The sequence below is a fragment of the Protopterus annectens genome, chromosome 1.part1, assembly GCF_019279795.1.
Source record: "Protopterus annectens isolate FY-2018-M chromosome 1.part1, PAN1.0, whole genome shotgun sequence".
In the NCBI taxonomy this organism is placed as follows: Eukaryota; Metazoa; Chordata; order Ceratodontiformes; family Protopteridae; genus Protopterus; species Protopterus annectens.
Window position 1 is genome coordinate 445,590,004 of NC_056726.1, and position 26,260 is coordinate 445,616,263.

Below are 26,260 nucleotides of genomic sequence, written 5' to 3' on the forward strand. Positions count from 1 at the left end.
CTACTGTAGCTACTCCAGAAAAGGATACCTCATCCAAAAGACAAAAAATAAATAAATCCCAGATGGAACATACTAAATCAACCCTTCAAACAAAGTAAGAACAAACATTAACTCTACACTACCTTAAAATTGCCCTTCAACCACTACAAACTGAAGTACAAGGATTCTTACATAAATTATCTACTTTCAGTTCTAGTTTAGAACAAATTTTGCACAGACTGGAACAAAATGAGGCTAAATCCATGGACAATGAACTGAAAATAAAAGATCTTAAAAATAATCTGCTGACTTGTGAAAATACTATTAAGGAACTACAACAAAAGATGCTGGATTTGGAAGCTAGAAGCAGACACAACAACCTAATTATTAGAGGAATACCAGAAACTGTTGAAAACACTCAAATTAACACTGTAATTAAAGAAATACTAAGCACAATATTAAACAATAAAGACCTTCTGGATGATATTACAATAGAGAGAGCTCACAGATCCATAAAATGCTTACAAACTGCAGTCTATCCAAGACAGATTTATGTCAGGATTTTTAACTCAGCACATGTCCAAGCAATTCTATCTGCATATAAAACTAAAAAGAATCTCACATGGAGAGGCCATAAAGTCACTATACAACAAGGTCTTCCTCTTGAAATCGAACAAAACCGACAAAAGCTGAGTAAGTACTACGCTTACCTGATAGAAAGCAACATACGCTTTGAGATGAAATATCCTGCTACATTTACTTAACATTACAAAAATGAAAAAAATACCATTGAGACACCTGAAGAGGCCAAATCCACCTTCCTTCATCTCTTCAAAGTAAATTCAGCATGAAGAAATCTAATGCAACTATAATAAAGCATCTGACTACCATTTTCAGCACTCGTAGATTTAATCCTGCTTAACTAAGTACTTTTTTTGAAGTAAAAGGTGTAATCTGTGTTTTTCCTTTGCTTACAAGCAGGCCGCAAGGTCCGTTAGCAGTGCGATGTTCCATTAACCATAATTCCACTCAAACACAAGTGACTGCTACATCCCTTCACCTTTCAACTCTTAGATCAACAAATAACTTCACAGAGTCCAAGTGCATTATTGGGAGAAGTTTTAACCGATGGAATGTGTCGCGAATTTCAGGAACTCGCTCTATATTCATGTATTTAGGATAATAAAATCTTCTCTCTAAAATACGTCCTCTGTTGATTTGCCAATGATGAATCCTGGATTGCAAAGGCTGAATGTAAGTTGATTGACTAGTTAATGGTTTACTTATGTGCAACGACTGTGACATTATTACAGTGAATTTTGCTTGACTTTAAAGACACTATTTTAATTTTTGTGGATAAATATGCCAGATTTAAACTATTATTTTCTCAATAATCATCAGCGGACCCTGTATCTATACCTGTGGTTGCTTGTATAAACCTTCACATCACTCAGTTGATTTGTTAGTTTCCACTGCTTTTAAAGTTAATAGAAGTACCAATATTTTTATTGGCTACTTCTGCATCAATATCTGTTTCTTAATGATGCTGTTATATACCTAGAGCAGTTCCATCAGTATGTTAAACATCATAAACTGCTATACATCTAACTTTTGTTAGTTATTTCAAGAGGCAGTGCTTAAAATCTCTTTAGTCCACTTTTATAGACCTGTTTAATAACTTCCTGTATCAAAGAATTTTTATGGATTAAAGACCGATTTTGACAGCATGCATAAAAGAAAAACACGAGCTAGAAGCTGATCTCAATTTTTAGAGGCAGAGGTAGCCTTAGTGATTAATACTGCCTTTTTCTTTTGTGTCTCCTGTTTTTTTTTCTTAGGTTGGAAGAAGTAATAGAGTTGGTTTTAAGACTATTTTAGTGTAACTAATCTCTAGTTATCTATATGCCACTAAAGGTTCATTTTATTTGCTTAGTTTACCAAGCAGCTGGCTCGTTGAAACTTCTAATAACACTATGTAATTAGCCTGCGACCCACTGTTGTTACTATGCCTCTTAGTGCACTTCTTTTAATTAATGATACCCAAGGGTTTCCTTTTATAAACAGATATGTTTAATACTGTTTCTATATATACTCAGATATTTTCCTCTTCTTTAACATTTTTATTATAGAAGGCTGCCCTGAGGGGGTTGTTACAGATGTTTGTATACGTTTGGAAATCGGTAGGTTTTTCTGACATCCCTCTATTACTTAAACACTCTACTCTAACTCAAACTCTCTATTTACTTACACTTCATACTCATCTACCATTGCAGAGGGATGGGCGGTTAGGCACATACAAGGGGGTTTGGAGTATAGAAGTCACTTCACAGAAGGAATTACATAGCACAGTTACCTATCAGTTCTCATCTTTATCTTTAGTCACTTATTTTTATTGTTTATCATTAAAAATTATTACAATTTTAACTTCTTGAGGTGATAACTATAGATTCATGGAATGTTAAGGGGATTTTAGACAACAGTAAAAGAAACCTTGTCATTCATATTACATATCAAAACAAATCAATGATACCTTTTCTTCAAGAAACTCACCTGACCACATAACTTTGGGAAAGGAAAAATAAATGGATCAAGCTAATAATAGCTGCGGGTTATAATTCCGCTTCTAGAGGGGTTGTTATTATTATAAACCAATCCTACCAGGGGGAGATCCTCTCCATAAAAACAGACTCAATGGGTAGATGAGCTCTTTTTACTATTAAGCATCATATCACAGACAAACCCTTGCTTTTTTGTAAACATCTGCAGCCCCTGCTGTAACCAACAACTCTTTATATACGAAAACTGTAACCTTTTAGCTGACTACCCAAATCACTTATACGTTATTGGGGGAGACTGGAATGCATTATTAGATCCAAACAAAGGCAGGTCACACAGAGAGACCAGTTAGTCACATAGTATTACGATAGCATTTGATGATCTGCAAAACAGTTTTGATTTGTTTGATCCCTATACCAATTTTCAATATGACAAAACAGTATCTAGATACACCTTCTTCTCGTCTGCCCACAAATCATGGTCAAGGATAGATGCCTTTCTTATTTCTCAACTTTTTCAATCATACAAGGTAAAATATTCCATCTCTCCTAGAACTATATCAGATCACTCTAAAATTAACATTTCCATACATCACTTAAACCTCAAACTAACCGTCCCCTATTTTTAATAAATGGACTTTAAGTCCTAAAATTGTTCAAAACCAGGAGGTAGCCAAGGAAATAACTAGCATTCTGGTTCAATTGGATGAGGATTTTATATCCATTCAGATACCCTATGACAAGCAATGGGAAGCTGGTAAAACAGATATTAGAGGTGTTATAATACAAAAATCTGCCTGGTTTAAAAAAAAAAAAATACACTAATGTTAGAACTAATTTAGAATCTCATATTGCATCAGCCAAAATACAATTACAACATAATTATTTGAAAGAATTAGACGAAAAAATGGTTGAATGGCAGAAACAGCTGCATAAGCACTATCTAGAAAACCTGTTTTAGAAAGCAGGTCCTTATACCATTATTCAGAATGGGCGCAAACTCCTTCAAAATTCTTAGCTGGACTAATAAATATAAAGACTAGAACACCAAGGATCAAAGAAATACACTATGAAGAACAAATAAATCATGAAGACCAAGACATTTTAAGAGTTTTTGAGACCATTTATAAAAATCTGTATAACATGCCCCTCCCGCCTTTAAATGAAAAATGCAAACAAGAAAATAACCAGTGCATACTGAATGTCCAGGTGAAAAACATATACCAACTGGACAACCACAGCTGAAGACACGGCTTTAATAAAAATGATGATAAAAAAAGCAGCAAACAAATTCCATGTAAAAATCAAATAAAAAAGGACAACAGCTTTCGCATACAGCTTCTTCAGATCCTATAAGAAACTAAAAAACCATAAACATTTTTAAAGTAACACTTGACCTATCAAAAACAAGAGAAAATTGGACCAAAAAACAATGACATCATTTCCTCATACAATCAATGCAACTTCCTATGTGCCTTAAACCTCTGCCCACTCAAAATGGGTTTGATATTAAAAGTATACAACTATATAATACAACATGGTATAATGGATATTTATATAAATAATTCTAAAACCATCCATATTCCCAAACCAAATTCTGACCCAACAGATCTGTCTAACTACAGGCCATTTGCCCTCATAAATACTGACATTAAAATACTAGCCGAGATTTTAGCTAGTCGTGTGAAAATATACTCCCCTCTATTATATCCCAAGATCAATTGGGTTTCATAGTAAATAGACAAACTTGCGACAACACCTTGCTACTGGACTCGGTCATTAGACTACTTAAGGCAGATAAACATCCCAATTATGTTATTGCTGCAGATACTACCAAAGCATTTGATAGAGTTAATTTAAACTTCTTATTTAACGTTATGCCTCTATTTGAAATTCCTCAAGATTTTATAAAAATATTTAAGATACTCTATCAAATGGCTTCTGATTCTATTCAGATAAATAATCTTAGAACAAACCCTATTCCCATCACCAATGGCACAAGGCAAGGCTATCTGGAATACATGCATTTAATCGAATGTTAGTAGTCTGATGTACTCACATGTCAAAGGCAGTGTCCCAAGTTTACACAATGTTGAATTTTCAAACACGGAATCCATGAACACCAAACATCAGCCAGGCAAATATCCCCCCTCCTTGACCCATGGTAGCACTTGTTTTGGTGGTTGAGCAGTCGGAAATGTTGAATTCGGTGTTATGCTTGACATTCTGACCGCCAATGTGAAATTCGACATTTAGGTTCAGAAAAAGTAACATTCGGTGTTGATGACATCTCCTAAATGCATGTATTCCAGGCTGTCCACTATCTCCTTGCCTCTTTAATCTATACCTTGAACCCCTGCTCCTTATTATTTCACAAAAAGCCTTTCAACACATTCCAAAAATATTTAATATTAAACTTATGGTTTCGGTCTTTGGAGATGACTTAAACATACATCTCCAACACCCCTCAACCGACCTCCCTAAAATACTTAAAGCAATTGATAAGTTCTCAGAGATCTCGAATTATAAGCTAAATCCCAACAAGTCACATCTCTTTCCTCTAAATCCTCTTGGTCATAAAAATTATTACTTCCCTGAGAGCGAGATTAAATTAAGCTATCAACTGAAATATTTGGGGATAATATTTACCCCAAACTTTAATGAAATTGTTAAAAACAGTGTAACCCGTACGTGGACCAGCACTGATAACGACTTAAACATATGGAAACATTTTGACATATCCCTGCTTTCCAAAGTTAGTGTAGTAAAAATAAATCTGTTGCCTAGAATTCTTTTCCAACTAAATGCCACTCTTTCATTTATTCCCCAAAAATTCTTTCTAGATATGGAGAAAACTATATCTAAATTTCTTTGGTATCCTTAATCCACTAGAATTAAGTATGATAAACTTATACTTCTGAAAATTAAGGGAGGGTTACGGTTACCTGACATAAAACTATATTATAGTGTCATTATTTCATACAGGCTACTTTTGATTATAAACTATGAATCTAACTCAAACATATGGTCCCCTCTATGGGCAAAACTATGCTCTCAACAAATTAAGTCTCTTGTGTGTAATCCCAAGTCCCTTCTCTTCCTCAATTTAAATCAAAAATCTGACTATGTCAAGAAGTTGCATCCAATTATTAAACATATGGTTTTAACTACTCAAAAACTTTTTAAGTCAATACAACTATTCAATGCCCTCTCCCTACTGCAACCTCTTTACCTAAATCCAAATTTACTCCTAAATAATCAGCTTATAAACGTAATAGATTATCCCTTACTTAGGGAACTTACGGTCTGGAAGACCTACAAATGGAAAGATTATGATATAACACAACTTAGAACGCAACTTAATCTTCCAAGGAAGTACGTAAGCATTCTTAACTCATTACGATATCTTATTAGCATTAAATTCCTTCCAGATTATTATGATATACAAGACATTACTCTATCACAATTAATTCTTAAAAATCTGGCAATTAAAGGGTAAACTATTTCTATAGTGTATAAGCTGGTAATGAATGTAAAATGTCAGAACCACCTTTTATTTTCTCCGTACTGGCAAGGGAAAACCCAACAAATTAATGAACAAAGTAAAAAAGATACTTTTGTAAATACGGTCAGATTCATACCTTTCAAAAAACTCCTATACACCCAACTTATTATTATTAATGATGCTTACTTTACCCCACTAAAACTAAATAAATTCAATACTAACTACTCTCCTAATTGCCTACACTACCCCAATCAATCTGCAGATATCCTTCATATTATGTGGGAGTGTAGTAAAGTACACAAGCTTTGGTGCTCACTAAGAGCTAGACTAGAAAAAATGGGTTATGGAAAAAGCGCTCTGTCATGGGAAACGGCCATATTACACATCAATATAAACAATCTCCCAAGAATTCTAAAACATGTCTTCATCACGATATGTGCTCTTATTAAATTTTACATTACAAAGAACTGGACTTGCGCAACCCCTCTCTCGTAGGAAGGTTTTGGCTATTTAGCCATCAAATGCATCTCATCCCACAAACTACTCTGTACAACTACTAAATGTAAATATTATCAATTCTGGGAATACCTGCTTGAAGTCATTCTTAAGAGATGAGAAATATCAATTAAAAAATTGTAAAACCTCAGCTAATTATAAGAAGATAAGATTTTCTGATAGACACCTGATTCCTTATAGATCTACCCGTTATTCAAGATCTATCCTTTTCTATCCTCTCCACTGGTATTATCCCCTTTACAGGTTGTATCCTCCTCTTGTTCAAGGCTTGTGTGTGCACTACATTGACCGATAAAGTGACTTCTTTTGTACATATTATACACAGATTGTTTTTGTTGTGTTAGTTAATTTCTATATTGTATATTGTTTTTTTTTTCTCCTTGAAACTCAAATAAAGAAATTTTGGGAAAAAAAAAAGAATCTTCAAAGAAAAGGACTCTCAAAGATCCAATTTCAGCCTGAGATCCAAAGAAGCTGAAAATGTCTGATCTGACTCCTTTGGATCCAAAGAAGCCAAAATTACCTGATCTGACCTTCCTGGATCTGACATAATCCAAGTCGGATCCATCTGTGGCTGGTCTGTCAATGCATTATTTTTCAAGGACTCAGTATTCACTTTCGGTGGATCCAGAACCTTCTAGGGTACCTTCCCCATTTCTGGACAGACCCAGGTCCCCTTTGGTGTTTTCCACTTGTTCTTCCAGAAGTCTCACAGAGGAAGATGTGGAAAAAGTCATGAGAAAGATTCTCTCTGAACAAGGCCAGGTCAGTGTTCCTTCGGCTGCTACCCGTCTGTGTCAGGAGGTCCCTTTTTCTGTTACACACCCACTACAACTTCCTCCTCTGACTTCAGCTGTCTCAGAGTATCTGGATACTAGCCGTCTGGATCCTACCCGCTTGGATCCGAGGATTGCTTTATCCTCAGATCTGAGGCTTTCTCTTGAGTGCTCCGATCCCATCAGATCCGAAGCCTCCCTGTTGGATCCAGGGTGTTGCAGTCGACTGCGAGGCTGTTGGCACCCTCTCTGCATTTAGAGCCTTGGCACTGGATAGCTTGGCTCCAGTTTCCACCTCAGGGTTTTTGCCCTCAGAGCAGGGGAAGGCTATGGTTCAAAAGCTGACATTCAAATCCGAGGTTTTCCCTTTCTCTGGGGCAGACTGCCTTTGAAGCTGTGAAGAGAGTTTTCTCTGGCTCTGCAGAATTTAAGGATCCATCCCCTTCGGATTCCAAATCTGCAACCTTGATGTCTCTGTGCTCAGAGGCTTACCAAATCTTTCCACAGAGACAGGCAGTACCGAGACCCCAGGCTTCCACACAGGGAATTTTGATTTCTTCTTCTGATACCTTTCCAGATCATCCCTCTGAAGAGGTCCCTAAGAAGAAGGCATGCAGGAGGAAGCACCTAGACTCATTAGAGGATTTTATCAGACAAGATATGGATTTTGATGAAGGTGAAGGGTTCCCACAGCCACCACCTGAAGATGTCTCATTTGGAGACATCATAGAAATCCTTAAGCAGAGAGGTGGGTGGATGCCCAGTAACACTTCATCTGAGGGCTTTTGGTTCTGGACAGTCTACCTCCTGGGTGACTTCATCCACTGATGAACTCATTGAGTTGATCTCTCGGCAGGAGTGGAAGGAACCTGACACCACTGAGCTTATACCTTGGAGACCAGATAAGATTATGACATCACCTGTAGACAGGCAGTTTTGGGGAAAAGGGGTGCCCGTTGATGAAATGATTGTAGCGGCGGCCACCAAAAAGGAACTTGCTGAGGAAAGTTAGACTTTCCACCCCCCCAACAGGGAGTCTCAGGAGATGTACAGATTCAGAAAGCATGTCTATGCTTGAGCGACCTTCACTTTAAGGTCACTGAATTATTTGGCACATTTCACAAGACTTCAGAGGGATTTGATTAAAGAGCTATCAAGTATTAATATGCCTTTTCTGCTGAAGTAAGCAAACAGGGTCCGAGGTAATTGGGGTTCGTGCATTGTGGGTAAGGAAGAAGCTTGAGAGTTCTTGTTTGCCATGAGCTTTAGCAATGGCCAAGTCAGATCCGAGGGTTTGTTATAGTGACTACATAACTTCTTTTTTTATAACCTGTTACAGGATATATTTCACTTTGCTGGATGATCATACAAGATTCATAAGTGTTTTCATGAATTACCTAGTAACAAGAATTCCACTATATTGGGAGACTTTATTCTTCACAAACTGGAACACCTGTACCTGTAACGTGGGATATGGCCAAAATCTTTTAAACAAAAACTCATTGGAGCAGGTAGTTAAGTAACTCACTAAAGGGCATAATATTCTCGACCTTATCCTTACCAGTGCAGATATTTCATGCACTGCTCCCCTGGTATTTCCTTCATTAAGTTGAACTATAAATTTGTGACATTCACCTTCCAAATCCATTAAGCCCTTTTAGCAGATGTCTTTGAATTCATAGTTTTCTGATTTACTAATCTCATCCAGTTCTGTGATGAGGTTTCAGAATTCTCTTATGGCATCATCAGCAGTCACTGTGACACAGCAAAGTATTTTCATGGAGGAGTTATGCACTCAGTCAGAATAATGAATGGAACTGTCTTTCTCAGCTAGAGCAAAATATCATGGAAGATTCCAAAACTGCCCTGGTGGTGTAACAGCATAGGTAAATATTACAACAAAAGGGAAAACTTCTTAAATTGTACAGCAGATCCAAACCCCCTCAAGAACAGTACTAAAAGTCCATACATCCCTGAATTCCTTACCCTCTCTATCATCACAAACGAACATATACTGAAGGTGCTGTCTAAGACCAGAAATACTTCTTCCATTGGATCTGACAATATAGCTAGATGTTTAATAAATAGTGCTTAGCATGTCCTTGCATACTGGTTTCTCAAACTGTTTAACCCAAGTTTGGCTGCATTTGTGTCCCTAAAATTTGATCTAGTGATGATGTTCCTATGTATTTATAGCTCTGCTATCAACCCTGGAAATAACAGACCCATTAATCTGATAAGCTTCATCTGTATAACTGTGGAATAGAACTGTAGCTTGCACAACTAGCTCCCTGTACAAGTCTCAAACTGGCACCTCTAACTCAAACATGAGGAACAAAAGAAAATGTTCTCTGAAACTGTAGCAAGCTTCTTGCTAAAATCTGTAACAAGCAGCTTGTTACAATCATCACCTTGTACAGTCACCTCATACAAAGCATTTCACCAGAGCCATAAATGCAGTATTGATATTGAACGTGACTACTATACTCTTTTCCCATCAGCACCTGCCAGTCATGCTCCCTGACAACTTGCATATGAGGCAGCCTCCCCCTTTACCCTTCCCAGTTACAGCTGTGCTATGAAACATATTATAACTGACCTCATAAAGTATGACATGAGAAATCTTATTAGGCTTGATTCTGAGCAGTTTGGCCTTGGGAAGGGAAGATGCTATCTAATGAATTTGGTTAATTTCTTCGAGAGTGTTACACAGGCTGTCAATAATAGTCCTGATTATCACCTGACATCACTCAACCAGCTAAGGAATAAGACACTGCACCACATGTGGGTAATGTAAGTAAACCAAATGCTTTAAAATGTATGTCAATGTGGTAAGATGGATAACAACCTGGCCAAGTAATAGTTGCTATATCAGATAACATGAAGGTAACCAGGGGTGTCCCATAAGGCTTGGTATTGGGACCTCCTCCTTTTTAGCATTTACTTTTCCAGTCTCCAAACCATGCATCAGGACCTCTGTCTAATCAAGTTTGCAGATGACTACAATCTGGGAGTTATTGTCATGTCCTCCTCTGGTAACCAGACAGTTCAACAAGAGCTCACAAACATCACACAACATATTCCCCACATCTGGAAGAATGTTGCAGGTTAAGCAGTGCAGTACAACATCATACTTCGTACAGAGATGGGGTGATCGGATGGGCACACACAGACACTCTATGATTGATTAGCCTAGCCCTCCTGCAGAAGGGTGGTACAACCTGAGAATGGATACTGACAAGGCATTAATGGTCACAAGACTAAATCACCTTTAAAAAAAAAAAAAAGACTAAATTGCCTTGAAAATCATATGAATCATACATAATGTATTCCTTTCCCATTTGGGACGAAAGCTGGATGTGTCTTGTTAAAGCCAATGAAACTTTCTATTTAGCCCATCCTTGATAATCACTAACCTTCCTTAAATGCCTCACTCCTCCTGAATCAGTTTACACCAATGCTCATCTTTCAGTACTGTTATCCTTTATCCCTGTTTATACTACTGCGCTTCCATCCTCTGTCCCAAAATTCCCCCATCAGCTAACAGGTAGTTATATCTGTCACATTGTCCAGTGACTGCATTGTGCTGAAACTCGGGTAATATCTTCCCAGTTGCTCCTACTCTGCGAGTTTGATCTTGCTCACTTATACTTTTTGTTATTACTGCATAATCTTAGCAACAAGAAAATTCCACTTCCACAGGTAGCAAGAAAAACTCTAAAGAAGTCTGTTCACTACTCAGACGAAAGCATTAGGTATTTGAATTAAACTACTGTTTGTTCATCTTTTTTTGATTCCTGCTGTTTTTCTTGCTACCTGTGGAATTGGAATTTTCTTGTTGCTGTGTTTTGGGTTCCTGGTTTTATGTCACTGCATCATCTTACTTGTTTTCCAGTCTGTTATTTTATTTCATTCTTATTAGAGTGCATTTCCTTTTTAACATATCACATCTTGTTCATACATTTATAAATATTCATAGTGAAAAAATTGTCTTAAGATTCTAAACAAAGAATAATTTTAATAACATCGAGTGTGAAAACTTTTATTGCAACTTTTGTGTGCAGCCTTCTTCTCCTTCAAACCTAAACTTTATTAGTGAAATGGTTGCCTTCCCTCCATTTGAAATGGTTGCTTTAGAGGCTGTTCTTTCTGTGTAAAGGAAGAATCTTTTTCTTCATGTCCATCACTTCTTGCCGATAGGATCTCTGAGCTGTAACTCTTTAGCTTGAAAACCCTGTTTTGGGCTTAGGTTTTCCTTAGAACTAATCCAAGAACCTTGTGAATATCAAAATTGTACCTGAGGCACTCCTTCACCTCATTTTTAGGGAGGGAGCAAAGCATATATGATAAAGATCCCTTCATACTATGAACATGCTTCATCAGCCCAGGTTTTACATTGAGAGTGCATGAGTCCAGAAATACAGACAAGTTGCTTGCTTCATTTGATCCAGATTAGGAGAGGTTACTAATTGCACTGTCTTTTGCTGACGGACAGCTAAATGACTTTTGGAAAGTATTACTTTTTAAGGCTACCTTAACAGGAAATGTGTCTGATTCCATTGGTTCCTTCAAAGATACCTTTGCTGCAAATATTTATGCTGTGGTTGCTTAGTTATCTGTTAAGAGCTTCACCTAGTATTGTTGCTTGGATTTGATTTCAGGAGTGAGGCCTTCTTTAATATCTTTTTGACTTAGGATGCAGCTTTCTGAGTTGTCCATTTTCTTTCTCTTGGCTGCAGCCTCCCACTTACATTTAATGTTTTGCTGCTTGGAATTCTTTAACAGTTATCCACAACAGAAGCCCTTTAGAATAAGATACAACAGATGTGTACTCACTGTGTTGGGTGATCTGCGAGAAGATAGTCTTCAGTGTGTGCTTATTTCCCTCTTACAGCCTTCTGTGTATGGATAGCCTCTCTCATCTGCACCTGTAGATGGAACTTCCTGTAAACCAGGAAGGCATAAGTTCATGTTCTGTTTTCTGGTTTTTCATGCTCAATGTTTAAGATCAAACTGGAGAGTGCATACTTTGACACCACCCCTCCTAGTAGCAAAGTTGTTGTTATGACTTGTTCAGTGTAGGCATAATTAGTAATCTTAGAATTTGATGGCATTTTAGAAATATGCTGAGCTGAGGATGTTGTAAGAAGGAAGTCCTCCCCAGCAGTTACTCTCTGCAGAAGGCCTTCTCACATATTAATTGATATGGTGATTACTTATTTCACCTCTATTCCTGTTGCTATCTTTTGTCTTTTTTTCTCTTAGCCTCAGTTACCTGCTAACTAGTCATCCTTCCTCATTCTAAAACTGTCTTCATTTTTCCTTCCAGCCTTTCCTCCTGTAGATTCACTCTGCATAGTTTTCTTACACATTTTCCTTACCTGTCTTAATATCTTTTACTTCTTTTTTATCACACACCCCTGTGTTAATTTCCCTTTGTATTTGGCCTCCGTTTAGCTTAGCTATAGAACTATATTTTTATTTTATTGTATTTTATATATTTTATAGCATTTTTGGTTAGATTATGAACTGGTCATTATTTTTATTTTATATTTATTTTGTTGTTCATGCATGTATTTATGTATTGTACCTTAAATTGTTTTGTGCCACTTTATATCTTTTTGCAGGATTTAAAATGTAAAGAAAACAGAGAGTGATTCAAGGATGTGAAATATAAAGTTTACAGAAAGTGATTAAAGTACCATGTTAGCAAGTCAACCCCCTTTTTTCATATTTCCTTCATGGGTCAGGGTGTCAGTCAAACTGTCAACATCTCCCTCTCTTCAGTGCCACTCTCCTGCCTTCTTCAACACTCATGCCTGACCATTGCAGGTCTTCCCTCATACCTGCCCATTGCAGGTCTTCTCTCATACAGTCTTGCCTTCTTCCTGTCTGTCCCAAATCTTCTTCACCAGATTGGCTTCTGCTTTTCTGTACATGGGCCTGGACCACTGTAATCACTTCTTGTTGACCTTTTCTGCAATTGGAGCTATTTTGGCTTCTGCTCTTAAAGCCTCATGTCTTTGCCCATTCCACAGTGTGCATCTTATCACCCATCTCAGGCACTTCATCTCAATCATCTCAGACTTCCTCAACTGCTTTGCCTTTATTAACTAGAACGAAGCACTATTGTCCACAGAGTAATCAAAAACAGGTGTCAGATTAGCGCTTTCATTCCTTTACTTCTGGAACTTTTCCAGAAATACATTACTCATTCATCTCAACAGTTAAATATTCTATAAAATGATGACATCATATTCTAATTAGACACTCCAAATAATTTAAAGTGCAAATACTCTGAAGTAATTCATTAAAAATCAAACAAAACTTCTTTCAAACTCAGATAAACACTCATAAATTCAAGCTATCAATAATAGAAACAATAAACATATTATGCATATTTGTATTTTAATAAGCTCGTAATAGAGATAGTTTCATTTAACCCAGGATAAACATCTGTCCTAAGGAAGACCTGCCATTTGAGCTCTAACATTTCCAAATAGTTGTTAAGTAAGTTAACAAAATTGTTAGTGTTATCCTGCTGTAAAAATAAAATTTATGGAAATGTTCACAACTTAAACTATGTGTTACTAAAGCATTATTTGGATCTTTGTTTTTGATGGCCCTGAGGTGTTCACCTATACGACACGTTAAGGCTCTAGTAGTCTTACCTACATAAAAATTAAAACAGGACCCACAAATGGCAAGGTACACTAATCCTACACTTTTGCAGTCAAATCTATTTCTAGGCTCAAACAGAAACTCACACTGCTTAAATAAAAATGTGCTTTTGGAGTATATGAACCTACAAAGTCTGCACCCCCCCCCCCCACACACACACATACACTCACACAGGGAAAAGTACCTAAAGATGGAATACTTGTAATTGTATGCTGTCCCTTAGTGTGTTCTAGAAGGAACTTTAAATTGGAGGTCTTTTTATAAATGAATGTTGGCTTTATGCCTGCTACATCACTAAGATCTTTATTTCCTGTAATAACCTTCCAATTGATTTCAGTTATCTTTTTAAGTTCTTTACCTTCCAAACTCATTGGAATAGGGAAAGCCAGACATTTCTTGTCACTATGACAATCAGCCTTTTCCCTGTTATCTTTGGGAGTGAACTCAAATGAGAGGAGGGGTGGATATCTCTCTGTCCTGTGGGAAATAACTTCATCTGATATCTTCCTTAGCCTACTTGTAGGATATCCCCTTTGACTAAACATATCATTTAAAATGTTGACTTAATTAAAAAAAAACTCATTATTGCTAATAATACGATGCAGTCTAATTGTTTGCCCCCTAAAAATGTCATATTTCATATAATTTGGATGGAACTTGTAAAGTGAACTTAGTTGTTACTAAAAGACTTTTTCCTAAAAATACTACTAGAAAAAGTCTTATGAATACGGTCACAAATGAGCTCACTATCCAAACAATTAATTATAGTCCCGATACTGCTTATGTCAAATTTCAACCATCTGACACTACTGTTCATTTGTGCAACAACGTTTTCAAAGTCAACCTTGTTACCCTTCCAAATAAAAAATAAATCATCAATATATCTACGATAAAAAGAAACATATTTAAACAGGGGCAAATTAGATAAATACAAAAAATCTCCCACCAACACATCACCAGATTTGCAAACGAGGGTGCTGCAGTGGCCCCCATAGTGGTACCTGATGTTTGTTGATATATCTTAGAATCAAATTCAAAAATATTATTGTTAAGAACTAAATCCAACAAAACACAAATAGTTCTAGAATATAACATGAGAACTTGGTTAACTTTGTTCAAAAAAAGTTCTACATATTCAGTCTCCTCATCCTGGTCTGTTGAGGTGTATTGCCTAGGTTTCTGTACCATACAGTAGTACTGGTCACACCACTATTTTGTACACGTTACTTTTCAGCTTCTTTGGCATTCTGTTATATATTACCCCTGACACTCTGTGCCAGTTTGCTGCAGCCCCTCTGATTTTAGCTTTGACTTTAGCTTTGACCTCCCCATTCAGATTTCTCTTTTCCTAAACCACCCCTCCCAGACACTTTAAGCTGTTAACCTGTTCCACTATTTTCCTTTCTGTGTCAGTTCTCAGTTTCTTCTGATTTCCATCATTTGCTGCCATTACAACTGTCTTACCTATACTTATTTCATCCATTCCCCAATCCTTTGCTGAAGTTGTTGCTCGGAGTCTGCCTGTAATGCTACATTGTCTGCATACAGCATCTTTATTTGACCTGTCCCCAGTGACCTTTTTGTTATTGTAGTCCATCACCAGTACGAGCAGCAGTGGGATCAGTGCCGAACCCTAATGTACACCCAGTTCCCCAGTGAACCCCTCTGTAAAACCGAACACTGTACTTGAGTCATTGGGTCATTAGCTTCCACTAATTCTAACAATATTTCTGGGACTTCGAACCACAGCAGGACTGCCCAAATCGGCTTTCTTGGAACTTTGTGATATTCTTTCTCCAGGTCTAGGAATGCCTAGTTGGACTCTCCTCATTTCTACTTCTACTCAAGTATTTGTCTCAGTACAAACATTGGGTCAGTTGTGCGCATCCTGATCTGAATCCAAACTGCTCATCTCCCATCTTATTTACTACTTGTCTGTGTATTTATCAGTCACCCTATCCAGAACTTTCATGCAATATGACAGGAGTTTGATACCTCTGTATTACCCACAGGTGTAAATGTCCTCTGTGGCACTATTATGCATATTCTCCAGTGGTCTGGGATTTACCTTTCTCTCCATACTGATATGAGTACCTTCAGGAGACATTTCTCCCTTTCTCAACCAACATCTTTATCATATTTACTGTAACTTCATCTGAGCCTGTTGCTTTCCCTGACTTCAGTTTCCTTTGTGCTGTTCTTACTTCTATGGTGGGCTTCTCTTCGTCTCTCATCATAGGCGTGTGTGTGTGTGGGGGCAGTACAGCTTCTGTGTTTTGTTTTGTTTTTTTTTCATTTGGAAGCTGCTGGAAGTACTCCTTCCATCTGCCGTTGATGTCCTGTGAACTGGTGAGCAGGTTGTTGCTGGCATCCCTTATGAAGGGTGTCTGACTATCTTCTTTATTTTTCTGTCTTTGCCTTGCAACCTGATACAATTTCTTTGTGCTGTCTACTGAGTCACTTTTCAGTAGCTGGTAGAGTGCCCCTGATGCCTTGTTCTTTTTATTGCAACATCTTTCTTAGCCTATTTGTTAGCCAAACAAGACAGAATTCCTACTGTGAAACGAAAAAGAATATGCCAAAGAAAACGCTAACGTTGAGAAAATCCTTTAATGATAACAGCAAAGCTTTTGGGACTAAACTCTTCATCAATACTACAGACATTTCATGAATCAAAGCAATTAAATTTAAAAGGGAGCCAAAACCATCACATGATCGCAGCCAGCCAACCATGTGATGAAAACACTTAATAGACCAGATTAAAGTGAATAGTTAATTAAAACAATAATGCAAAGATAAAATCAGAATACATAAGTAAAATCCAAACTTTAAAATTTGATATGTTGTAACCTCACTAAAATTGGTTTTATAGTTATAGCTGTATTACAGCCAGGTGAATGGCCAGCGGCAAAACATAAAATCCATTCATATTTCTTAATTTCTAGGAAGTTGATAACATCACCACCTCTCATAGATGCATACACCATATCTATCACCCTGAATTTAAATCTATGGGCATCCCCATTAGTACTAATGTGCTTTTATAATGCATTATTTTCATTCTTTCTCCTAATATCGGATTTATGTTCAATAATGCATTCTTTAAGTTTTCTAGTAGTCTTGCCTACATAAAAACAAGAACATTGGGTGCAGGTAGCTAGATAAACCACATTAGAGCTAACACAATTGGCTGTAAGCTTAAAGGTATATTCATTTCTTGTAGAAAGATGAATAAATTTCTCACTTGCTTTACCATAAATATCAGTACAACGTGTACAATTCAAACTACTGAATGTACCAGATCTTGTACTAACTTGAGGAATTTGTCTACCAGTAAAATCCTTATAACATAACTTATTTTTCAAAGTTCTCATATTCCTATATGAGAAATAGGGACAGGCACCTAATAAATTACTTCTGGAGATGCCATCAAAACAACTCAATTTCTCTCTGTAATATCTTTAATAAACTTGGTTTTAGTATTAAATGTTGTCACAAATCTAACCTTAACTATATCTTCTCTAGTTTTACCCAAATTTATGATAGAGCCATTTTCCATTCTAAAAATCGGTTTAAGGGTAGTGTCCCTATCCCTCATAGTTTTGTTCCTTAATTCTGAAGCCAAGATTGGGTCATAACCACAATTCAAAAAAACAGTTTGCATTTCATTAAGTTGGGTCAAAAAGGTAGAATTGTCAGTGTTAAGCCTACTAGCTCTGTTAAACTGTGCCGCCATTATCTCCTTGAAAACATGGGGTGCATGCATACTACTCCTGTGTATATACCTACCAGCATGTACATACTTTTTGTCTATGCTGGTATTAATGGCACCGTCTTTCAGCTCTATAAATTAATCTAAGAATACAACCTTACTTTCTGAATATTCCATCTTGAACTTTAAAAAATTAGTTGTACTATTTAGGTAATTAATATAATGACAAAGTTCATCTGTTCCCTTCCAAATAAGGAAGCAGTCATCCACAAAGCTCTGATAGAAACAAACATTGAGGGTTAAAATATTAGAATCACTACAAATATATTTTGTTTCCCATTGATGAAGAACTAAGTTGGCATAGGTATTAGCGACAGGTGTACCCATCGCTACACCAGTTAAAGGTAAGTAGAATTGGTTATTAAACAGAAAGACATTAGTAGTTAAAACCAATTCCAATAAACAACAAATATTTTCCACTTGTTTAGCTGGTAAAGAATCTTGCCCAGTCAAAAATTATCTAATTGATTCAGTCCCAATTTTAGTGAGGTTACAACATACCAAATTTTAAAGTTTGGATTTTACTTCTGTATTGTGATTTTATCTCTGCATTATTGTTTTAATTAACTATTCATTTTAATCTTGTCTATTAAGTGTTTTCATCGCATGGTTGGCTGGCTGCGATCAAGTGATGGTTTTGGCTCCCTTTTAAATTTAATTGCTTTGAGTCATGAAATGTTTGTAGTATTGAGGAAGGGTTTGCTGTTATCATTAAAGGATTTTCTCAACGTCATTGTCCTCTTTGTTAGCCAACCAGTATTCCTTCCTAGCCTGATCCGTTTTTCCTGCACTCCTTTCGTTTGATGATTTCCTGGACTTCTGCAATCCACCACCAGCTTTCTGTTTGTACGTTTTTTTTCCATACCTGGCTCAGCCACACACGTGTTCTGTAGTCCTCACACATGCTGTTTTGAGGTGTTGCAAATCTTCTTCAACTCAACCTGTTTCTTGTTCTTTGGGTGCTATAGCCCTGAGTAATTCTTTGAACTGTTGTGCTTTCTCTTCAGTGAACTTCCAGGTCTTCAGCATGTTCTCTGCTGCCCCCTAGAGCCTTCTCTGGCTACTACTTGTAAGCTGATTGTAGCAACCAGTGGTTTATGCTGTGGGCCAGCTGTTTCACTGGGGATGACTACTTTGCATACCCTGATTCTACCCCAGTGCTCTTCCCTTACTAAGAGAAAGTGTACCTGAGTTGCACATTGGCCACTCTTGAATGTGATCTTGTAACTGTCTCTTTTTCTGAACCAAGTGTTGGCTACTTTCAAACTATTTGCCAGACAGAAGTTTAAAATGGCCTCAACTTATTTATTCTTGTTGCCAAACCCATGTGCACGCAAGCAGCCCTCCTATCTTGTTCTGTCTAACCCAGTATCTATATTCAGGTCGCTCATTATCAACACCAGTTCATGTTGTCCTGCTTTATCTCGTGGGTCTTGCAACTGCTGTTTGAATGCACTCTTTTCCTCATTATCACAACCCTGGTGTGAGGCATAAGTTGACATTACAAATACTGCCCTGTCATTAGGTTGGAGTCTGATGGCCAGGAGTTGGTTACTAATTCTGATGACATCCCTTACTGCCTTCTAGCGCCTCTCAACACATTTCCCACACCCTTTCTACCCTGTCTTCCTTCTGAGGAGTAGACTCCATTAAGGTAGTCATGCGTTTTGAGAAGCGCATACAAGAAATGTTGTTAATCATGTTGTTGTGTCTTTCGGCTTTTCCCGGTTAGGAGTCGCCACAGCGGAACTCCGGTCCGATAATGATTGGCAGTTGATTTTTACGTACCGAGTTGCCAGCTCTGCCGCACAACCTTCAACGAAGGCACCCCCATTCACGCATGTCTCCATGCAGAAAACGCTCTAGCTGAAAATCGAACTGGACAGTGTCTTACTGTGAGGCGACAACACTACTGCAACACCACCACCACCACAGTAAATGTTGTTAATCATGTATATTTACAATTTTTGTGCACACGTGTAGTTTGCTTTTGCAGATGATTTGTATTATTCTTTCTTTGTTTACATTTTTTGTGCACACATGTATAGTTTGCTTTTGCAGATGATTTGTATTATTCTTCTTTGTTCTTTCAGATGGTAAGATCTTTCAGGAAAAGGTCCAATCTATAATTTACTTGAGGCACTCCAGCAGTGGTGGGAAGTCCAGTGAGAGCCCTGGCTTTTTGGTTACACCCCTCTCTGGCTTTACTGCCATTCAGCTTGATGGTAATGTATAGCATACATTAATTTGCTTACTTTATTTGTAAACCTGTGTCTACTTTCAGGCCATAATATATGTTGAAGACTGATGTCAACATTGTGTTTTAAATGCTAATTTGTCCAGTTCATCTGGTGAATAGTATATTTCTGTCATGCAGCTTTATAGAGGACTGTTCACATGGTATTTTTCTCTTATTTTCCCATTTTAATTTAAAATCATTAAAGCATTTTATTGCCGTTTGTCAGAATAACTTGGTGTAAATTCAGGAAGACTGTAGAATTCTAACAGACAAAATTAGCCTCAAAAGTAATTAATTTTTATTACTCCAAATTGCATTGTCATGACTCATGATGGACGATTTGTATATGTTTCCCAGAGCTTTGCAGCAACAGGTTTAGCAAGTTTCTTTTTATTGTCTTGAGCTCTTCATAGGAAGTTAGGATATTTGGGTTTGTAGCAACTGCCTGTCCTTCAGGCTGTTTACCTCCATTTGTCATTTGGCTCATTCTCGTAATGAAACAGTGACTACCTGTCCCATGTTATACTGCTCTGAATCACATGGCACAGGAAATTTGAGTTCTAGCTCTCTATATTTATTTGTTTGGATGAGACTTTAATTTTTATTAAATCTCTCTGATCCAGCAGTGCTGCAGGGGGATGTAACTTCTCATGGTTGGCATGTTCATAAATTTTCACAGTTGCTTTTCTTAGGTTAACATTCCAAAGTATAACACAAGTTCTTTTGAGTCCTAAAAAATTTATGGTTTGCATCAGAACTACGTGGATTTTCGCAGGTACAATTTTCTCCAGGTCAGCATTCTGAATATTACTTTCAGTTGTGTCCTTTTTGAAACTTTCTGAATTATGAACTGTTTTTGGCACTTTCAGATGACATCAGTTATCTTCTGCCCTGATGGGGTAGAATTTGCAGTTTTACTCACTGTTAGTAGAAGATGATAGAAGTACAGAGCTCTGTGTTCATGTATGATCTTATTCAGAAACTGCTTATTCCTGAAGCACTATAAAGAAGGAGAGTTTTTGTTGCTATCTGTGAAGTGTACATACTGAAACCTGCTGCATGGGTAACAGAGAAATGGATCTGATAAGATAATACATACCTCTGTTAGAAACGCTGCATGTTTTTGTCTTGTAACCTTGTAACCAGTCATATAATTTAAGATAATATTTCAAATTATGGTGCAAACACCCCATGGCGGCTCCATCAAGCTTGGTTTGTACTTTTCAGAAGCTTGAAGTATATTATAGCATTTTCAGCAAAAAATAACTGTCACGGCATCCAAAGACGTTTGATTCAGCCTATCCATTGTTTAATCTGATGTATGCCTGGTTTTAAAACTGGATATCCGTAAAGAGTTTGAGACATAGATGGTGTTAAGTTTGTTGTCTCATTCTGCTGTGAAGGTAAGTGGAAGGTGTTCACAGTAAGGGTAGCATCAAATATTTTAAATCTAGTGTGTGAGATTTTAGACTGTGTGATATTTTAGATAAATTCCAGGCTATTCCCTTCAATAGCAGGACTGGTATGTCATGGGCAGCAGTCTTTCTGACCTTTTCAGATTCACCCAAGCTAAAAAAACTGTTTGCCTAGCTGCTGTAATGTCTCACACTTCCTTGCTACTTCAGATCTCATTTGCCATGTTCCAGCAAGCATTGAGATGTGCCCCCAGGTTCATTCTTTTGGATATTGGAAGTTCTTGTATGCAAATTTTCAATATTTCCTCTTTTCCCAAGATATTCAGATCAGATCTTTTCATTTTGTGACTGTATGGACACCATTTTCTTAGTAAAAGTGAAATGTTGCCATCTTGTATTTAGTAATTTTTGGCCTGTTCAGTTTTTGAAGTGATTCTTTTGAGGTTGTAGGGGATACGTTTTAGTTGTTGGCTGTGTTTTAAGGTATGGGTTCTGGATAAGCTTAGCCATATCATCCAGTACTGATGGTAGACTAACAAAATTTATTATCACTGATCTAGTCATCCAGATTGGTTTTAAATGTTTCTGAGTAAGTAGCTTTAAATTTAAAGTCAGTATTCCACAAATGGATGACATGATGGGAAAGGTACCTGTTGTGACATATGTTGATGTGGTAGTACAGGTTTAGGTCTCTAGAGATGCTGTTTGCTTTACCACTGGTTCTGTTTAGGTGGAATTTAAAGGCTGCTGGGTCATTCATATCACAGAAGGCTAAGCAGAGATTACCTCTCAGAAGTCTATATGACACTGATTATAGAGACAGGGCTTTCAGTATGTCATAGGTTCATAGGTTCCAAAATACTATGACTCGGACCAAACCGAAAAACTGAACAATTTTGAACCAAAAAACAGCGAAAAGTAGAGTTGACCACAATAAAGGCAATGGTAACTAGTGCTTTCTTCCACTTTTATTATCCGTGAACTTCTTCAGAAAAAGACAACAAGCCCCCTCCTGCCTGTGTCTTTTATAGAATACATACAAGATATGATGTCATAAATTAATTCTTTACAATAATTAATGCAACAATTTTTAAAAATATGCATATAACATCAATTAACTTAAAATATCATAAACAATATATGTTTATTTTCACACATAAATCCTTCTTTTTTACATTTCATAGGTTCATACTAGGCTATCTGCCCTAGGGCATTTATAAGCCTAGCCAGAATGTGTTTGGCTTTCGCCACCCATTTTAAATTTATTTTGCTATGCCCTTTTTTGAGGTTAGTATACTGTGCCTCTGTCTAACAGTGACACAGAAGTGATACCCGGGGTAAACCTACGATCTCCCATCCACTCATCAAGATTCCTCTTGAAGAGAGTCAATGAGGGACTCTGCCTAACCTGGACGGGATTTTATTCCAGAGTGAAGGGAGCCTCTGGGTTATGAATCTGTCCCTCCAGCATGTCCTATTTATTTCAGTGCTGAGGTTCAAGTCTCGAGTGCGTAGCTCGATGGGATTTGGATTTTCTAAGGTGCAGCATGTCCATTAATTCCGGGTTGGACATGGCTTTATACGTCAGGCACAGATCGCCTCTGAGCAGGCGGTATGCCACTGAGTAGAGCTGGAGTTTCTTTAACCGGGCAGCATATGGCATCTGTTTGAGCCCTTTGATCCTCTTGGTGAGGTACTTTTGGGGTCTTTCCAGTTGTTGCAGGTGTCTGGTAAGGTACATCCCAAAAGGGGCATTGTACTCAATTATGGGCCTGATGAGGGATGAGTAAAGAGGCACGATGACCTCCCTGATCTAGATGTGAATCCCTTCATGATTAGGTGGGCTATATAAAATGTTTTTCTAACCACTTTGGCCACATGGTTGTCAAATGAGAGATTGCTATCAACTTGGGTCCCCAGGTCCCTAATGACTTCTTCTGTACTTAATGGATTACCACCTATGTGGTAATTTGTGGGCACTTTGTTTTTGCCAAAGGGGATGACTATACACTTTTTGGCGTTTAGCTTGAGGCCATGGCTCTGGCACCAGTTGTCTGTTTCTATGAGGCCCTTTTGGAGGATGCTTGTGTCGGCTGGAGAGTTGATTATGGCGCCCAGTTTGCAGTCATCTGCGAACTTGGTCAGCCACAGTCCTTCCGTGTTGGCCTGTACCATCGAGAAATATATACCGAACAAGGGAGGTCGCAGGACTGAGCCTTGTGGGATGCCACTTGTAACTGGTTTGGAGTCTGACATGGCTCCAGCAATTCTAACCATGTGGGTTCTGTCCTTGAGCCCGTTTGCAACCCATCTAGTGACATAGGGGTTTATATTTAAGCTGGTAAGCTTATGTATAATGCCCGAGTGGGGTATTGTATTGAAGACTTTTGCGAGGTCCAGGTAGGCTGTGTGGACCACCTTCCCCTCGTCAATGGCCTTGGTGACTGTTTCAAAGAAATCGACCAGGTTTAAGAGGCAGGATCTGCCCTTAACAAAGCCAAACTGGGTAGGATCCAGTGTCTGTAGGTCCCCAATATCTTTATTTATGAGGTCCATGATGATCCTTTCCATAGCTTTGCAGACCAAGCTAGTCAGGCTTATGGGGCGATGGTTTCCAGGATCCGTTGAGGCACCACCTTTGTGGAAAGGGACCACTGTTGCTGTATGCCACTCTTTGGGTACATATCCTGTAGTAAGGCTAAGATTGAACAGTAGTTTTATGTTTGGGTTTAGCTCTTCTTGGAGTTCATGTAGGACGCAGCCCGGGACACCATCTGGTCCCATTGATGCTGTGTTTTTTTGCTTTGGAGAGGGCGGCTCTTACCTGAGCATCTGAGATGTCAGGGGGGCAGCACTCTGTTGGGATAGATATTTGCCCTTTTGGTGGGGAGGGGGGGGAGTTTGCACTGAACCTGTCAGCTAGGATGTTGGCAATGTCTGTGGGCTCGGTGTATTTTTTGTCATTTTGGACTAATTCTGAGCATATCTGGGAATTCCCACCCAGGTTCCTAACATAACTAAAGAAAGCCTTGTGGTTATCCTTAGTGTCCTGTGCAATTTTTCTCTCGAAGCTGGCCTTAGACGATTTTATGAGTGCCCGTAGTTTTTTGCTAATACTGATCAGAGATGCCTTCCCTTTTTGGGATCTTGCTCTATCATGTAGTAGCTTCCTCCTTCTATTGTATAGTTTGTTTATGGCTGGGGTCCACCAGACAGGACGCCTGCCTTTGGAGGATTGGGTCTTGGTTTTATTTGGGATTGCATGATCCATGCATTCCTGAAGGTGTTCATAGAATGCGTTTATAAAGGATTCTGCGGTCTAGGCCATATTTTCCACAGGCCCGGGGGCTTTGAAGGATTTCGCCTCGGTTTTGAGGCATGTGAAATTTGCTTTAGAGAAGTTTTTCACTGTGGTTTTCTGGGCAGGGGTGGGGCCGGGATGTGAATATCCAGTGAGATTAGTTTATGGTCTGATCTTACCAGTGAGGGATACACTTCTGGTCTGGAGCATAGTGTCCCCATGTTGGTGATGATCAGGTCCAGTATGTTTCCCCTCTTGTGGGAGTGGTAACAAGTTGTTCCATAGCATTTGAGTTTATAAATTCTAGGAACCTTTGGGCTAGGGTGTTGGAGCTAGAGTAATGCTCCCAGTCTATGTTTGGGTAGTTGAAGTCGCCCAGTATAATGGTGTTTGGAGAGACCTTCATATTTTCCAGTATTCTCAGGAAGGCCGAGTGGGGTTCCTGTGTTTGGGAGGGTGGTCTGTAGCAGGCTATAAACTGGAAGGCAGTTTTACCCACAGTTAGTTGCACATGGATAGTCTCTGATGCTTCGTGTTGTGCCACCAACCTGGAGGTGTGGGTATCTTTGACAATATTGATACTCCCTCCTTTTGTGGTTCGGTCCAAGTTTTGGGGCGAAAAGCATGGTATGAGGTATAACCTGGTAGTGCTGGGGTGCTCTTGGGAGCCTTGAACCAGGTTTCTGTTACTGCACAGATATCGATGTTCTCCATGCTAAGGAGAGTTTCGAGTCGTGCATCTTGAGGTTTAGACTTCTGGCGTTGAGTAGCATTACTCTTAGTTTCTTATCCCTTGTGATACCTATGGAGGTGGGTTTGTCTTTTGAGCCTTGCCTAAAAAGGCACTATGGGGTAGCAAGAGCCTTTGCCAATATCCGAAAGCCCAGGGGTGACAGGTGCAAGCCGTCCCTAGCGAAGCATCGTGGCTTGTCGAGCATGTCATCCCAGGCTGACAGGCATTGATCCCCTTTGAATGACACCAACACTTAAGCCAATTGTTGAAATTGATCATCTTGTCTTCATATTGTGGCATCATTCTTGGTAAGGGTAAGATGCTACTCAAGGTCAGGGTCATACCGGCCTGGGCTACATGCTCAGAGAGCTCCTCTATGTCTCTTTTCATGTAGTCCAGGGAGGTACGTCTCAGGTCATTCACACCAGCAAGGACAATGACTGAGTCATATTTGTACTTGCCTTGGAGTGACCTGAGTGCTTGTGTTATGTGGCGGATCCTAGCGCCCGACAGGCAGCTCACTGTGACCTTCTCCTTGTTCAGCCTGGTGAGCGGGACGTCAGTGTGCCTGACTGTAGAGTCACCTATTACAAGTGTATCAGGTGTGTTGTTTAGCCTTAAAGGCTGTGACTGTTCGGCACACTGGCTTTGTGAGCCATGTGTTGCACGTGTTTTGTTTTGGGGTAGCGGTTGCTTGGGTGTCTGCTTTGGAGGTCTCTGCTGCTTAGGCAGATTTTTATTTAGAGCCTTCGAGTATGTTTTTGTGTGTTTATGTGTTTGGTTTGTTG

The 26,260-nt window shown here is 38.4% G+C and overlaps 1 protein-coding gene across 1 annotated transcript in view; it reads left to right on the forward strand.

Moving 5' to 3' along the window:
• LYST (lysosomal trafficking regulator) overlaps window positions 1-26,260 on the forward strand; it is a 3,825,950-nt gene that overhangs the window by 1,641,732 nt on the left and 2,157,958 nt on the right. The window contains exon 21 of the mRNA XM_044075805.1: window positions 19,878-20,009. Within this exon, the coding sequence (XP_043931740.1) occupies window positions 19,878-20,009 (132 nt within the window). The remainder of the gene's footprint in view (window positions 1-19,877; window positions 20,010-26,260) is intronic.